The sequence below is a fragment of the Corvus hawaiiensis genome, chromosome 4, assembly GCF_020740725.1.
Source record: "Corvus hawaiiensis isolate bCorHaw1 chromosome 4, bCorHaw1.pri.cur, whole genome shotgun sequence".
In the NCBI taxonomy this organism is placed as follows: domain Eukaryota; kingdom Metazoa; phylum Chordata; class Aves; order Passeriformes; family Corvidae; genus Corvus; species Corvus hawaiiensis.
In genome coordinates, this window is record NC_063216.1 from 43,931,103 (window position 1) to 43,946,746 (window position 15,644).

The window sequence follows — 15,644 nt, forward strand, 5'->3', positions numbered from 1 at the left end:
GAACCATTCTATGATTCTGTGAGTGAGAGTGGAGATCCCATTGCTTGGCACAGGCTGATCCAGGCATCTCCTTAAGGGAGAGGGTCTCCAGCAGCATGGGCAAACCCAAATCATGGTGACTTGGGTCTTGCCTTCTCTCATTCCGGTGGCATATTACCAGTTTACCCCTTCACTAACACTGTGGTCGAACATCACATGTCTTCAGGGAGCTTATCCAAGACAGAAAACGACTCTGATTTTTTCTTCTGGATTGATTTTTTGACAGAGCCAATTCACCACCTACCAGACACAAGGGAGAAAGAGCAGGAATGTACAGCTGGAGGTGGAGCTGGGATTTACCACACCACTGATCAGCTTAAAATGCTGTTGAACTGCACTCTTGAGGACGATTCACAGCCTAGTTTCTCTATATAAAAAATAAAAGAGTCACTAGAGAGCAGTAGGCTCTGCATGAGGCAAGTTGGAGCACCTAAGCTAACTGCTTCAAGTCAGCAGCCTGACCCCCCAAGTTGAAACATGCTGTTATGCAGTAATGATGTTCTGGACACACTTGGGTGACTGGTGGGTTGGGCTCTTTTCTGCAATGTTTATTGATTTAGCAAATGTGAAGAAAGGAGCGCCAAATCTGGCACTTATTAGTGACTCCATGCTGTAGCCTGCTTGCAAACATACAATGTTCTGAAATATTTTCTAAGGAGCCTAGTTTAATACAGCCTGATTTACCTCAGTTATCCTCTTCACAGATGACTCTCTCTCCAGTAACTCCTCTATCTCTTCTTCCTGCCTGTTCTCTTGCTAGTAGCATAACTTCTAATTTAAAATATATAGATAGAACACAGTCCAGTACGTCTGGGAGCACTCACACCGGCAAATTTTAATCGTGTAACTTTATGTGCTCAGGTAAAGAAAACCATCTTCCTCTGAGCTGCTGATGTACTCACTAGAAAAAGATCAGCTCTTTCCAGAAGCATGTGGATTGTGCTTCCTTTCTGAACCACTGTAGGGGACAGTTACTCTATAGTCATCATATAAGAAGCCTAAGAAAACTAATTTATAATTTAGACATGGGAAATTAAGTGCCCAGAATGAAGTACTTGGAGAAAAGTGTAATCAAAAATATTTTCTTGATCTGCAGGGTGAAAAAATGTTAAGAACACATGCAGCCACGCAGTGTAAAAGGCTGCATTGTTCATTTTGAGATCACTCCATTTCTAAAGTCATATATTATAAAGTATGGCTAGATAAAAGACTGAAAAATGTAAGGATTCCTCTATTGCCAGGAACCAGGACCACTACTCAAATTTAAAATAAGTTGTTCTTGGTTTACGCTGAGATTAGTGAGTGGAAAATCAGACAGTGCAAGTGAAGTAAGGAGTTTGGAGAACCTTTTGCTGAACTATGGAAGTTTTTTAGATGAGCTCAGTTTCTGAAAATATGACTTGCTGCACTTGGTTAAAGGCCCAGTATATTTCAGCCAGAAAAAAGTGCTCACAGGTTTATTTCTGGAGAACAGTGACATCTAGTGAGCATCCTGACTGAAAGTGAGCATTCCCTGGGGTCTTTAAGACTGAGCCTTCTACTTGGACCTAGCTTCTTTTTCTACTATTTGAATTTCACAGTTCCTTGAATCTGTACTGCATGTGCTGCTCATCTCTGGCAAGGTCTAATGAACATAAACGGCAAAGCAGCTGTGAGACAGTATGGTGACGAAGTGGGAATGACTTCGAAGAGGGGACTTAAGCATGACAAGGAATGTGTAGGTATGTGGCCTGGGACAGATTTGTTGTAGCAGAAGAATTACAGCAGTAGCAGAGTTGACTAGGCGACAAGCATCAAGCTGTCAATCAATGGTCAGGAGTTGCATCAGCCAGGAAACCACAAAGTCTAAGTCGTTCATTAGTTCAGCACTTTCCTGGTAGATTTTCTGTTTCTGGACTCCTGGGAAGCTCCCAGAAGAGTTCATGGCTGCCTTCTCATCCTGGAGATCCCAGGGCAAGCAGCCATACCCACTTCCACTTGCAGCCAGATGGACTTCCCCAGATACTAGTCTGAATTCATCCATGAGGTAAAGCCTGCACTCCTATTCTGGGGTTCAGCCCAGGACTGTGATAGTGTGTGGACACATCCATGAAGGAGAAAAGATGTTAGAGCTTTGAAATAGAATGCTTTTGGAACTAAAAAATTCATTCATTTTACATTGCAGCACTATGAATAAGTGGTGAGAGGGATGATACTCCAAGGACCTGTGGACAGAGGAAAGGGAGTCAAAAAGAACTGGAAATGTCCCTATGAAGGAAAAAATCTCAAATATTGCAGTGAGTCACACTGATATGGGGGTTTACAAATAATTTTGAGGTACACACACACCAAACTGGAAGTTTTCAACACTCCATTAGCATTGACAGAGGGGACCTTTCACCTGTGTGATAAATGACCATTATATCCAATCCTATCTCTCCAGGCTGTAAACATAAATTTTATTATATAAATTACATATATTTTATTAGTATTATGAAAGGTACTGGGTCAGATTCAGCAGTGTTTCTTAAAGCAATCTAAGAGACAGGTTTTCTGTGACTATGCTACTTTTAAAGGGCACAATCCTTTTACATCTAGATTATCATATCCCACTTTCATCTGCCAACATTTGAAGAAACTCAAAAATTATGATAAGGCCTAGACTGGTGGAAAACTAAAGGTAATTAAATCTTTACATTATGTGCTATGTAGTTCCTAAAGCTGGAGGATGAGAAGTTAACTTTACATAAATGCCTTCTTATATGCTACTTGAATGGATGAAATTCCCACCGCAACGTGAATTTTTGATCATTTTCTGTGTCATGGCATTTACAGTGCTGTTTTTTTTCTTTTCTCTCTTTTTTTTTCCCTCACTGCAAATGCTGGAAGTGTGCACACATTTGAGGAAAACTTGTGCAAATATCTCAAATGTCAAGAGTGGAATCTGAAGACTATCCCATTGTGTTATGGCTCTTCTTGTTTTATCTCCGGGAAAAGCATAGTATGTGGATAACTCAAGGAATCTGCCTCGTACTGGACAGGCACCACAGGACTTCTTAGAAGAGTACTGCCAACTGTCATAAACACACTGGCACCAACACAGACACTGTCTCTCAAGTCTTGCCTGATTCCTCTCGGAACAAGAGCTTTTCTGCAGAGATCTGATGAAGAGTTTGCTATAATGAGGGAATGAGCTGTTACACATCACTGGAAATATGACACAGGAGTCAGACTGTGTGGCAGCCAGGTTATGAGGGCCAGCCATAGTCATGTGATAGTGTTTGGAGGACAAAGGGAACAAAACCGATTTTCCCAGTTACACCACCACAATCTGACAAAGTCACTGCAGAAAGACACTGACCAGGCATGGAGAAAAATTACCTTACAGTGAAGTATATGAAAACCTGACTGCTTTAAGAGTAAAGCTTCAGCAGCTAAGAAATGCTATTAACAAGCTTGTGCTTTGCTGTTCCTTTCCCTGCTCCTAGGATGTGTAGCTAAATTTCTCAGAGGCCATATTTTAGATGAAGCAATGGATGGGAAATGTTTAATGTTAATGCTAAATGTTCAAGAGAGGGCTCTTCAACACTAACTGGGAATTCAATGCAGTTTCCGGTCAGATTACAAAGTCAGATAAGAGGTCTGACCTAGGACTACATCCAAAAAAAGACAGAGCTAGAAAAGCGAGACTGCGTTTAGCCATTCTCAGCTGCTTTAAAAGAATGAAAGATTCAGCAGAGACTCTAAACAGTGAGCTATTTGAGTTGGCCGTGTAAATGTAAACATAATGCTTCTAATAAAACCTTTTGTATCAGATTATTTTTCTCTTCAAACTGCATTTTATAAATAACTTGGACTTGTACAGATTCCCAATAGTCAACAAGTTGAAATAATTTCATGGACCATGTCCTGTTTGACCTGAGCCACTTGGAGCATTACAAGTCATTTTTGCTGTCAGGGTACCAGCTGCTGAAGGATGAATGATGCATTTTGCGTGTGACTTAGCAGATATTTTCTGATAAAAAAGTGTAGGAAAAAATACCAATATTGGTTCAACTATGGTTATTAGACAAATAGTAATGTTAAATCCTTCCGACCCTGACAGAGTCTTCTTCTCAAATTGAAAAGTTACCTGTGATTACGCCAGTGCTGATTGGAGAACATAAAAATATGTATTTATGGGTTAAATTTTGGAAGAACTACTTTCCACTAGGAAATATTCTGGATAAGTAAACAAATTCCTCATCCTTTGTTAATTAGGGATCTGTTTCAGGGGTTAAAAAAAAATCCATTATCTGTAAACTGGTAAACATATTTTTTGAAGAATTGAGACAAAAATTTACCATTCTTCAATTTTTAGCACTATTTCCTTTTATGCTGCCAGGTGGAAAGTGAATAAAAACCTTTGCGCTTTGTAGGAATCTAATTATATTTTGAAATTTGTTTACTTATTAATAAAATGTAAAAGCAAGTGTAAGTAAAAAAACAACTGAGGAAGAGTTAGATCACCATTGAATGGCACTAGAAAGAGCAAGGCTTGTCTTAGAAGGCTGAAAGAACTTTATTTTCAAGAAAATAAACCTTATGACAGAGTTGAGTATCAGAAAGTTTCTATGCTTTAAAACAGACAAACTAAAAGATTATTCTCTTCAGAAACAAAAGAAAGAGTCATGATGTATTACTAGCACATGACAAGAGTGTATTAGTGGTAGATGAGGATAATCAGCCTGTAGGCTGATTCTGACCTGATGTGCTTCTTTTTTGAAGTTATAAAAAAAATGAGATTGTAAAACAAGTAGCCAAAGACAGCATTTGTTCCCATTCTCAAGCTTACAATGATCTTCATGGTGTGCCTGTTGGCTTATATAAATTAGGAAATAGAGAGAAATGAAAATGAATGGTGAAGCAAAAATGTTGCAAATAAACCACTTGGGAACACCAATTTTCTTTTCATGAATATTTCTGTAATATTATGACATTGTCATTGATGGGCATTGTCCTGTGAAAGACAAAAATTTGCCAGAAAATTCGATTGATAACATAGAATGGTTTGGGTTGGAAGTGATTGTAAAGATCAGCTCATTGCAACCCTGCTGCCATGGGCAGGGACACCTTGCACTAGACCAGGTTTCTCAGAGTCTCATCCAAACTGGCCTAGAACACCTCCAGGAATGGGGCTGCCACAATTTCTCTGGGCAACCTGTTCCAGTGCCTCACTATGCAGACAGCAAACAATTCCTTCATAATATCTAACCTAAACCTATTTTCTTTTAGTATGAAGCCATTCCCCTTTGTCCTATCCCTGCCTGCCCTAGTAAAAAGTCCCTCTCCATCTCTCTTGTAGCCCCTGTTAGATACTAAAAGGCTGCTCTAAAGTCTCCCTGGACCCTTCTCTTGAGGCTGAACAGCCTCAGGTCTCTCAGCCTGTCCCCACAGAAGAGGTGCTCCAACCCCGTGATCATCTTTATAGCCCTTCTATCCATTGATAATCTATAACCCTATAGGTTTGGTTGTCTGTGATACATTATACAGGTCTGATCAATCCTTAGCTGGAATTGTTGATCCACCTATAAGCTATCTGTGTTACTTATGTTAAGAAAAGACTTGTTCCTACTTGGAAGAAGTAGATATTCTCCATATGGTTAGACCACACAGAGTGACACAGAAAAGTCTTTGTTAAAGCCTTTCCACAAAATGATAAATAAAAATAATTAAAATGAAATAGCCATTCCTTTTGTTTGTACTCTGTTTTTGTCTTTTCCTCTTTTTATCAATTAAAAAGCCATGATTAATAAGCACAATTCTTTTCCTTGCCTTTAATCATTGTGTCCCCTAGGTGTTGGTGAGGGCGCCCATGTCACTGGAAGAGTAGGACTGGAGTCCCTGAAGTAGCATTAAGAGAAACAATTACTGAATGTTGGCCTCTCATTTTTATTTCTCCAGATTATAAATTGCAGAGGGGAGTTTTGTTTATTTCTTTGTTTGAATAAAATTACTTGCTGATCAGTAAATTGGAACATGTTTTTCTCAACCCACAAAGTATTTGGCATTCTTTTCCAAACTAGAATGTTTACTGTCCACAGACCCTCATTCTTCTATTGCCATCTCCTTTTGTTTCCCTGGCCACTTTTTGTCTAGTCTCATGTTTTCCCCCACTGACTGCTGTACTTCAGTTTATCCTTCTGCAATCAGACTGAATCAGAGTATTAATGCCTGTGCTGTCTCATGTTACTAATATTTACTTTTAAGCTTCCCTTTTAAACAGGAATAGGTAGAAGAAGTTCCCTATATTCCATCCTCACACATTATGACTGCCTGCTGCTAAGAATAGAAGTTACAAGAAAGCCCTCCTGCCTTTGCGATAAATCATATACTTGATCTGATGCAATCCCACGAGCATTCCAGCCAGCAACTAGAACAATAGTCAGGGCAGATGACATTTTGAGGGAATTTTGCTTCCAACTCAAAACAAACAGCAGTCACTGCCTCCAGAAGCCCTCAAGTACACACAGCTGAAATTTTAGTTCTTACAACTTTGTCAAATTTGGAACAACATTTTACAGTAACAACGATACATGCTGACATCAGAATGGTTCTTACATTCCATCAGAAATTTGGATACATTAGAGATAGTATCATTTCGAAGGGTACCACCTGGCATTACTAGGTAGAGTCAAGTTTGTTGCAATAAAATTAGGCAAACTCTTTAAAAGAAACATGGAAAATTTACTATAAAATTTTAAAAAATTATAGGCCTTAGGAGAAGCCAGAGAAGAAAAGCCCTCTCAAGTGGAAGATGACAGGAAATCTTAGAGACTTAGAAATTGCAGATGTTCTGAAATTTTTGTGCTCTCTTACCTAAAGAAGAAATTATGTTTTATTTCTGAATCATAACACTTTCAACAAAACTATGTGTACCTGGGTATCCAGGCTTGCTAGGAAATTGTCATACAGTCCTCATAATTCATAAAAATACTTCCAAACCTGTAGACTGAAACTTGAATAATGTTTTGCTATAATTTTTTTTTTAATATGCATGCTAGATTTTTATCTCTTTGATGATTCCTTTATTATTCTCTTTAAAAGTACATTTAACCATAACATTATTTAAACATTATATTATACATATTTTATATGTATTATTGAAGTGAGATATTAATTTGTTACAGGCTGCTGCCTTCTGGTTTATACTTATAAAAAAAGCAAGCAAAGAAAACCAAACAAACCCCCCCCCAACCCCCAAACCAACAAACCACCACCCAAGAAACAGTATTTTAAATAAGAAAATATTTGACTTCATGAAATATTTAGAAGTATGCTGCAAGTTCATAAACCCATACTGTTCAGTTTATACCAATTCACTGATGTGAGACTGGTCTTTCTTCCAGAATCATATTAAGCAACATAGCTAGTATCTTCCTGATATTATTCATTTCCCCATCTTCTGTCCCAGAGAGAAATTGTTTGAAAGAGATTTTAGAACAAATATTATGTGCATTATTCTGTGGGCTTATCCTGGGTAAGGGAAGGTTGAAGAAATACGCCTGAGACTTGGAATGAAAATAAATTAGCTTTTGCCATGGCATTTAATCCCTGTGGAATTTCAATCCATGATTTTGACTGGCCACTGAAAAAGACCATTTTTAGGGCATCCATGAACTTCAGGGGGTTGTCTATGTGTAACTGCGTGAGTAAGGTGAAGAGCCGATACTTTAAAACAACTATCAATCTTTAAACAAAATACCTAGAGAGAGATAGACTTTATCCAGAGATTTAATCAGGCCCAACCTAAGATGTCCTGGGGTTATCATGTACCTTCTCCCTTAGCAAAGGCATGTATAACTTCACTGGACATGAAGAGATAACAGAATCCTACCAATTATCTAAACTTTCCAGCTAGAGCAATTATGTTGATCTTTACAATTACGGTGTGTCGTGTGTCTAATAAAAAATTAAACAAATGATACCCTAAAGAAAAATAATGAAAAAATTCTTCTACCCACTGAATCTCTGAACAGCGTTAGGCTGAATATTAATTATACAGGATGTTTACTTGTTATTTGCCCAGGACAACTGTTATGACTCCTATCCATTAATGTTCCGTGAATGTCAGTTAGACACTGACAGATGACAGTCTCCTGTTCATGTCCTTGTCATCCAGTTGAAGGTGCTGCAGTTTCTGATGCACTGAAACCTCTTCTCCTGCTGCAAATATATTCTAAAAACATTGCTTAAAAAGCCAATGGGCAACCAAATCAGGTAAATAAAAAAATCAGTAAAAACTTTTTGATTCAAGTGAATGTTAAATCAGTCTGAGAGAAATGACTAGCAGTTTGGTCTTGAGCTAGGAGAAGAAAGACAGCTTTGCACAAAATTGCATATTCAGTTAATAAGATTTTGACGGATTTTTCTTTTATTTCCTATTTCAAGGAATGCTACTCTTCTTGAAATACATCAAAGCAAACCATTTGAAAGTAATATTGCAAATAGTCAAATGTCCAGATTCCCTCATCTTATCTGAACCTGACTTTAACCTAAAACTGACATCTATGGGTTAGATCAGAGTTGCCCAAGGTTTGATTCACTTATCTTTACACAAACGTAGTTACCTCTGTGTTGAGAAGTTTAAATTTAGCATATAAATAGTACTGAGCAATTTACTTTAGTTACTGCGTCATTCAGAGATGTACTATGTAGTTATTAGTAACCAAGGGTAACTTACCTTCCATATTTAAATGCATATTAGTGTACACATAGGCATATTTGCAGGTATTTTACCAGTATTTCATGAGAAAGGCATATCATATCAAACTACTTTGACATAAAATAACTGACTATACAAATAAGTATATTTCAAGACAGCTATTCCTAGCCTTGACTAAAGGTCTTTTAAGGATAATCTGAAACTTCTTCTTATGTCTTTTTCTGGCTGTGTTGTAGTTTGAAGCACCTGACTTTATAAATCTTGATGGCCCTTGTAGAATATTGGAGGATGATAACTCTACTACCCTATGGTATGAATAGCAGAAAAGAGAGAAGAATTTGAAATCTGAGGAAATGATGAAATGGTACCTGGCCTGTATGAAATAAGAACTGCCACTTGCTGTTCCACATACTTGCTTTGAATGGACCTGGACAGACAGCCATGGCTAAATCCATTTGCAAGTGTTCATGTATTGGTAGGTTACTCAGTACTGGTTAGGACTACACCAGCCCCTTACAGGTCTCATTTAGTACTTAGCTGCTCAGGCTGCCGATTAACAGTTACCTGCCTTGTGTCTTTAACAAGCAGCTTTTGGTCAGGTGCACCTGAATCCATTTGATTCTTTCCCAACAGCCCCATCAAACAGGAGTGAATTGTTTCCATTTGAGCTATAGACAACATCTTTGTTAAATTTAAAAAAAAAGTTATATTAAAGTTATAATGTGGTCTTGCAAAATTCTGAATAATGATCTTGAAGTTTCAGATCTACACACATAGTCACAAATTAGTAGCTCAGAGACTAAAATATCCTTGCATCCTCTCTCTTCCCTCCCCCCCCCCCCCCCCCCTTGCAATCAAAGTTTTTGTACTCTCAGCTCAGTCAGTGTCAGTTTTTCATGTCTATATTAGAGATTATGCCAAAAATACACTGGAGGGTCTCAAACCACTTTAGAAGGCTGTAATCTGATATTGACAAAACTCATTGGGGAATATGATAGATTTGCATCGGTGCAATTATGACTTTGCCCACTGGCAATCTCCCAGGACACATGCTATTCCCTGACACATTTCCAGTTACCTTTCTGCACTGTGTGAAAAGAAGCCCTCTTCCCCTACTGGCAACATCATTTAGTGTGGGACATAATTGTACATGCCATGAGCTTTCCTCTGCTGAGATTACTGTATATTCACACATGCACTTACCAAAAAGTAGCTATTTTTCTGATTTGCATTTATGTCTCTAAAGAATCCTTTGATCTACACACATAACCTCCTCTCACCCCTCCTCTTCCCCCTCCAACCTGTTCTCATTTATTAAAAAACACTGCTTCAGTTTTTTTGCTGAAGCTTGTCAAGGGGCAAGAGATATGAGGATCCTTATTACTCATGTCAGAAAAAGGTGTGATTCTCTCTCCTTCAGATATATTCCCTGCTTGATAATCTATGTATTGCTGCTTCTTAAACTAAAGAGAGGTTTTGAATTTTGCTTTCACTATTTTAGCTTCCTCTTAAAGCAATTTGTCAATGAAAGTCTAGTGAAAAATTATTTCCAGACAAGGAAGATGATCTAGTCAATGTGGTAGGAGGAAAACAGCAAGAACTCTAACACTTAGACCAGTCTCTTTTAATTGTAACCAACATCAAGTGTGACTTCTCAGCAGCACATTCAATATGTCATATCAGAAGAGATGAAGGTACTATGGAAAAAATATTGGAAAGAATTAGCAATATCCCACACAATTTACCTCACTTAGAATTATTGGTAATATTCGGCATACAGCTGAACACTTAATACACTCTCCTGAACTAAGTCACACACTAATGATCTCCACTCTGTTAATATAGTGTTTTCGTGTGGAAATAAAATAAATTAAAAAATTAGTGAAGCTAGAGAATTCAAACTGATGCAATATGTTTTAGCTTACTTTCCATATAACAACTTCCCACTCCACAGTAATGCTTGCACTTTGCATTGACAAGTCTGTCTTTTAAAAAGGATGCATTGATAAAAAATTCAGCAAATTATTTAGTCTAGTCTTAGCTTCCCATTGAATTCAGCTTATACATGAGTTGGAAGCTTAAATGTTTTCTTGGATGTGAGCTCAAAACAGTATCTCAAGACATTTCCCCAGTGGAAAATAATTTCCTTAACAGGGTAGTGGTGAGTCATCTGGTTTTTGTGCCTTAGGGCTCTTCAAGGGAGGTGAGTAGATATTGCTACAGTATTCAATCATATGAAACCACAGCTGCCTCATCTGTAACCACATGGGGACAAATCAATACCATTAGCTTCAGTGAAGTTATCCTGTTGACATATTCGACCCTAAATCCTTACCTAGAACACACAAGGGTGAGGACTTGTGGACAAAAAATTACAAAACATCAGAGAACTGAAAGTAAATCTTTCTTTAACCTCTCCCTAGGAATTCGCTAAATTGTAATTGGTATTGTACAACTCACTGAGGGAAGTAAATATAGCCCTCTACTTGTTTTTGCTATATGTGTACCTCTGAGGCCTGGGCATGTAGGAACTGAAGTTGTAGGGACATGAGTGGGGTGCACCATACAGATAAGACTTCTTTCTTTCATACCTTTTAGCTTTCACTTCTACTAGTCAGGACTAATAGGATAAAACTGGAACAGGATGTGCTGTAATTCGTATATAACCACAGCAAATTATCATCACAGTAGAGGAAGCAGCAGAAATCTCGTGGCTTAGCAGGGCATCTGAGGCACAATACTTACAAAAGATATTACTGAAATAACAGGGCTAAAATACCACTCCTTGTTCAAAAATCCCCGTGATCATATTAATTCCCTGTTTCCGGCAGAGCTCAAGACTGAGTGCTGTCTTCCAACCCAAGCCTTTTTTCACTTATATTGCTGTCAAGCGAATGACCTGACTGCCTCTACGTGTGTGAACAGCCGTGTGGGGGCTGGCGAAGGAAGCTCGTTTGCATATGTACAGTCACACATGCAGTTGCATCTAGGTATCAGGGCCTGTGCAGTCCTTCCCATCCCTGTATGAAGAAAAATTCCGCACAAAGACTCATTTAAAGCCAGTTAGAAGCAAGCAAGCTTTGTTGATCTCCTTTGCTATTTTTTACTTAGGGCACATCACTTCAGCTGCAGACCTGACCATGCACATACACTGCTTGCAATATCCAGCAATAGGCTCCTGTAGATGGATCACTCGCTGGGTGACACATCTGCCACCGGCTCTCTTGGTTACTCTCCAGCAAATCTTTTGATCAAACTGAACTTTTAGAAAATTACCTTGTTATAGGGCTGCTTCATGTTTGGCCTCTTTGCATTGGTCTCTTGATACCAAAGTAATCAAATTCACGAAGTGTCTCCTGAGTAGGTGTTGCATCAGCCTGGTCTGAACCACTGCGTGCGGTTCAGTGGTTATTTCTTTATTTCTATATCAGCCGTGATTTTCATCATGCAGTTTTTGCAAACTGCTTATTTTACAGCACGTACTTCACAACACACTGAAGAGGATTGCCTGAATCTCAAGCATAAACCCACACATCGTCTAAGTCCTCCCACACCTGTCCAAACTCCTGAGATCGCTTCATCGGCGCTGCAAGATCGGGGAGATGCAATCTCCACCGCCCCGCTGCAGCAGGAACCCCGACTGCTGCTTCAGCTGGGAGCTGAGAAGGAAATCACCCCCCACCACCCATTCTCGCCTCCTCCCCGAACACGCCGCTGGAACCGGAGATCTCTCTTTTTGCCTCCCCTATTGCGGCTTGCGGCTCCCCGCGGCTCTTGCACGACCCCCTCTCCCGATGTCAGACGCCGCCCCATCCCGCCCCATCCCGCCGCCCGGGCTCGCCCCTCGCCTCACCCCGCGCCAGGAGGGGAGGCAGGTGAGGGCGGCTGCCCGCCCGCGCGCCCGCGCACCCGCGCGGCGTTGCGCATGCGCAGCGCGCTCCCAGGCATGCTCACTGCCGGGGGCGGGGGGAGCGGGACGCGGTGTTGCGGCGCTGCCTGGCTGCCCTCGGCTCCCCTCGGCTGCCCTCGGCTCCCCTCGGCTCCCCGCGGCTCCTCGCGGCTCCCCGCGCCCGGCTGCCCTCGGCTCGCACCATGCGGTGGCGGGCGGCCGCCTGCCTCCGGGCGCTCTGCCTCCTGCTCCACCTCCGCGCCGCAGGTGAGCGGGGGCGGCCGCAGCCGGACGGTGGGGCGGGCGGGACGGCGGTGGGGACCCGCTTGCGCCCGGAGGCGCACCTGTTGTGGCGTGAGGCGGGAGGCAGCGGCTGCCCGGGTCCGGCGGCGGCTGCCCGGGTCCGGACCCCGCCAGCCCCGGAGGCGGCGGGAGCGCCCGTCAGCACCGCGGACAGCGGCGGCCCCGGGCGGGCGAGCCCCGCGCTGCGCGCACCGCGGAGCGGCCGCGCTTCGGTCCCGGTTCGTGAGAACCTGGCTGGAGGCGACGACGGCGAGGGAAAATCGGGACTCTCTATGTTCCTCCTTGTTATTTTATTTATTTATTTGTTTTTAAATACTGGTGGGGAGGAGTCGCTACTTATATGTGCTCGTGGCAGCAGTGTTTTTAGGAAGGGAAATTTCAGCTGCGACAGCAGCAGGCATTTCGGCTGTTAGCGGTGCTAATAAATCCTCTCTCTGCTTTGCTGGCAAAACGTGCGCCTCATTCAGAAATGCAGTGAGCGATGAGCGCCCTAGTACGTACATGAAGTTCCACTGCCAGTTTCATTCCAGTAGTCAGAGCTTATATTTCTGGCACAAATCTCAGGCTTCCTTTAAGCCATGAAAAACTGCTCATCGTTCAGAGCCTCCGTTTATCTTGTGCAAACTTCAGCATATATAATCTTAGGAAGGAAATAAAATCTGGGATAACTATATATTTGAATTAAGTTCTCAATTAGTAAAGTTGTAGAGTTTCTTTGTTTTGTCATTTATGACAAGCTTAGCCACTTCAAGTAGTAAATGGCTTGTAAATTCCATGAAGTTTAATTAGGAACAACAATTAAGTGCACAGGTACGGATTCTTTTGGTCCTGGGAATGTTGTTTTTAGGAGAGAATTTTAAAATGGAACGAACTTGCATTGTCATATTGCAGAACAGATAAAAGTAACAATTGAACTTCATGTCTTTTCATACAGAAGAACTGTATGAACATCCCAAATAAGATCTATTATGAAAATAATTGCTTCCTTGCTTTTTTTATTTTATTTTTTTAACAGTTGTCAGGAGAAATAACTTTGTCTCAGTTATTGGTATTTTATTGCACTGTAATATTAGGCTACACTTCATAAAATTTATGGAGCCTCTTTTCTGTAAATCTATAGTTAGGATGCTCATGCTGTTATGCCTTATATTCATATGTGCAAGAGATTATCGACTGAAAGATAGGGAGCATTTCGTGATCTGTTTTAATAAAAGCCTTAAGCTGCTTTTAAATTTTTCTTTTACAACATGTATTAAATTGACCATCTGTACAAAATTAGAGTACAGCCTCTATTTGACATAACATGCCTTCTAATCTCAGTATATCCTCTATTAACAGTGGAATTTGCATTAGTTTTGTTGTGCTTCATTTTTTCTATCCTGCTAATGGAAACTGGGTACATATTCTGCCAGTAAGCTGTTCACTTTCCTTACTAAGTTCTACTTGTTTTTTTAAGTTACCAGGAATGCTTGCAAAGAGATCTTGGTCTTCATTATGCAAATGTTTCTAATTGTAAGAAAAAGAGAGGAAAATAGATGTTTATATGGTGCTACTTTGTTGCCTGAGTAATCCTGGAAAATAATTATTTCAGAGAAGACAAGGGGGAGGATGTACAGGAGCTGAATTCAACCTTTGCATGGTTGGGCACGGCTCCCACTGAGCACAAGAGCTGTGCTTTCTCCAGGTCAAGGCTGCATACAACTTGCTCTTGTCGGGAAGTCATTGAAGATGTCACAACAATGAAATAACAAAGGAAGCTTAACATGCTAAGATTTCTCTGTTTCATCTGATGCAAGTAGAAAATTTGGTCTTACACAGGCTACCACTATGGACATCTTTTATGTATAGCCTGGACTTTTGAATTATTGACGGTGATTTTGAAGCTTTGGTTCATGAGAAATCACAAAATGCATTCTACTTGCTATGTCGCAAATTATATCCCAAATGTCAATTTTTGTGTAATGTCTTGGAAATTGCTTGGCCTTTTGTTCTGAGGCTGAATTTCTATGAAACATGTTTCTAGAGAATGCTGAAGACATTGTCAGTAGATATTAAGGAAATCTCCCTTGATATCAGTTGGTGGTAGTAGATTTTAGAGAAAACATAAGTCTACATTTACTTCAGCTAATGCTACAGCAAAAAGAGTTAATGTTTTTAAGTAGCGCTCTGTAGTAGAAAGGTAATGCATGTCATATAACAAATCTGGTTTCCTATGGAACTACAATTCTACTACAGTTGTAGTAAAATTTTCTACAAAAATAGGAAATGTTCTTGTCAAAAATGTGATCAGAGACTTTCATGTGCTCAATAAGGTACCATTTTACTGAGTTGACTTAGATACTGATTCCAATATAGCATGACAGTCATGTCATCAGGAAATTAAATATGATTGTGCTGTTAGTATATGCATATATCGCTACCTAAAATAAGACACTTGTGCATGCATCTCTGAAAACAGAATTAGGCCCTTCTGCTGAGTATGGCAGGTGAAGTAATCAACCTATATGGAGCTTGCTGTTGCAGGAAGACCTAAATTTGTAGCAAGTGATTACAGGTCAGCATGAACCTTCAACTTACATTATGCATTGCATGAGAGAGTGCATGACGGCGTAGGTTATACTCTCTTTTGGTATGTATGATCTAATACACATGTTCTTGCAATAAAACCCTAGTGTCTCCCAAGGTGACTGGGAAGCATTGTCTCCTTGTAAAAGAATGGCGGGTGGTAGG

The 15,644-nt window shown here is 40.3% G+C and overlaps 1 protein-coding gene and 1 long non-coding RNA gene across 3 annotated transcripts in view; one reads left to right on the top strand and one right to left on the bottom strand.

The window, feature by feature from the left end:
* The window catches only part of LOC125325196, a 32,207-nt gene extending 19,752 nt beyond the window's left edge, over window positions 1-12,455 (bottom strand). Inside the window, exon 1 of the long non-coding RNA XR_007203229.1 lies at window positions 11,999-12,455. This is a non-coding gene — a long non-coding RNA (uncharacterized LOC125325196). The remainder of the gene's footprint in view (window positions 1-11,998) is intronic.
* A 287-nt stretch (window positions 12,456-12,742) lies between these two features.
* Window positions 12,743-15,644, top strand: part of PTPRR (protein tyrosine phosphatase receptor type R) — a 142,781-nt gene continuing 139,879 nt past the window's right edge. Inside the window, exon 1 of one of the 2 annotated variants that reach the window (XM_048301248.1) lies at window positions 12,743-12,878. In XM_048301248.1, coding sequence (XP_048157205.1) covers window positions 12,815-12,878 — 64 coding nt within the window. In that variant the 5' untranslated portion in view covers window positions 12,743-12,814. The remainder of the gene's footprint in view (window positions 12,879-15,644) is intronic. The other variant, XM_048301247.1, reaches the window with a different exon arrangement.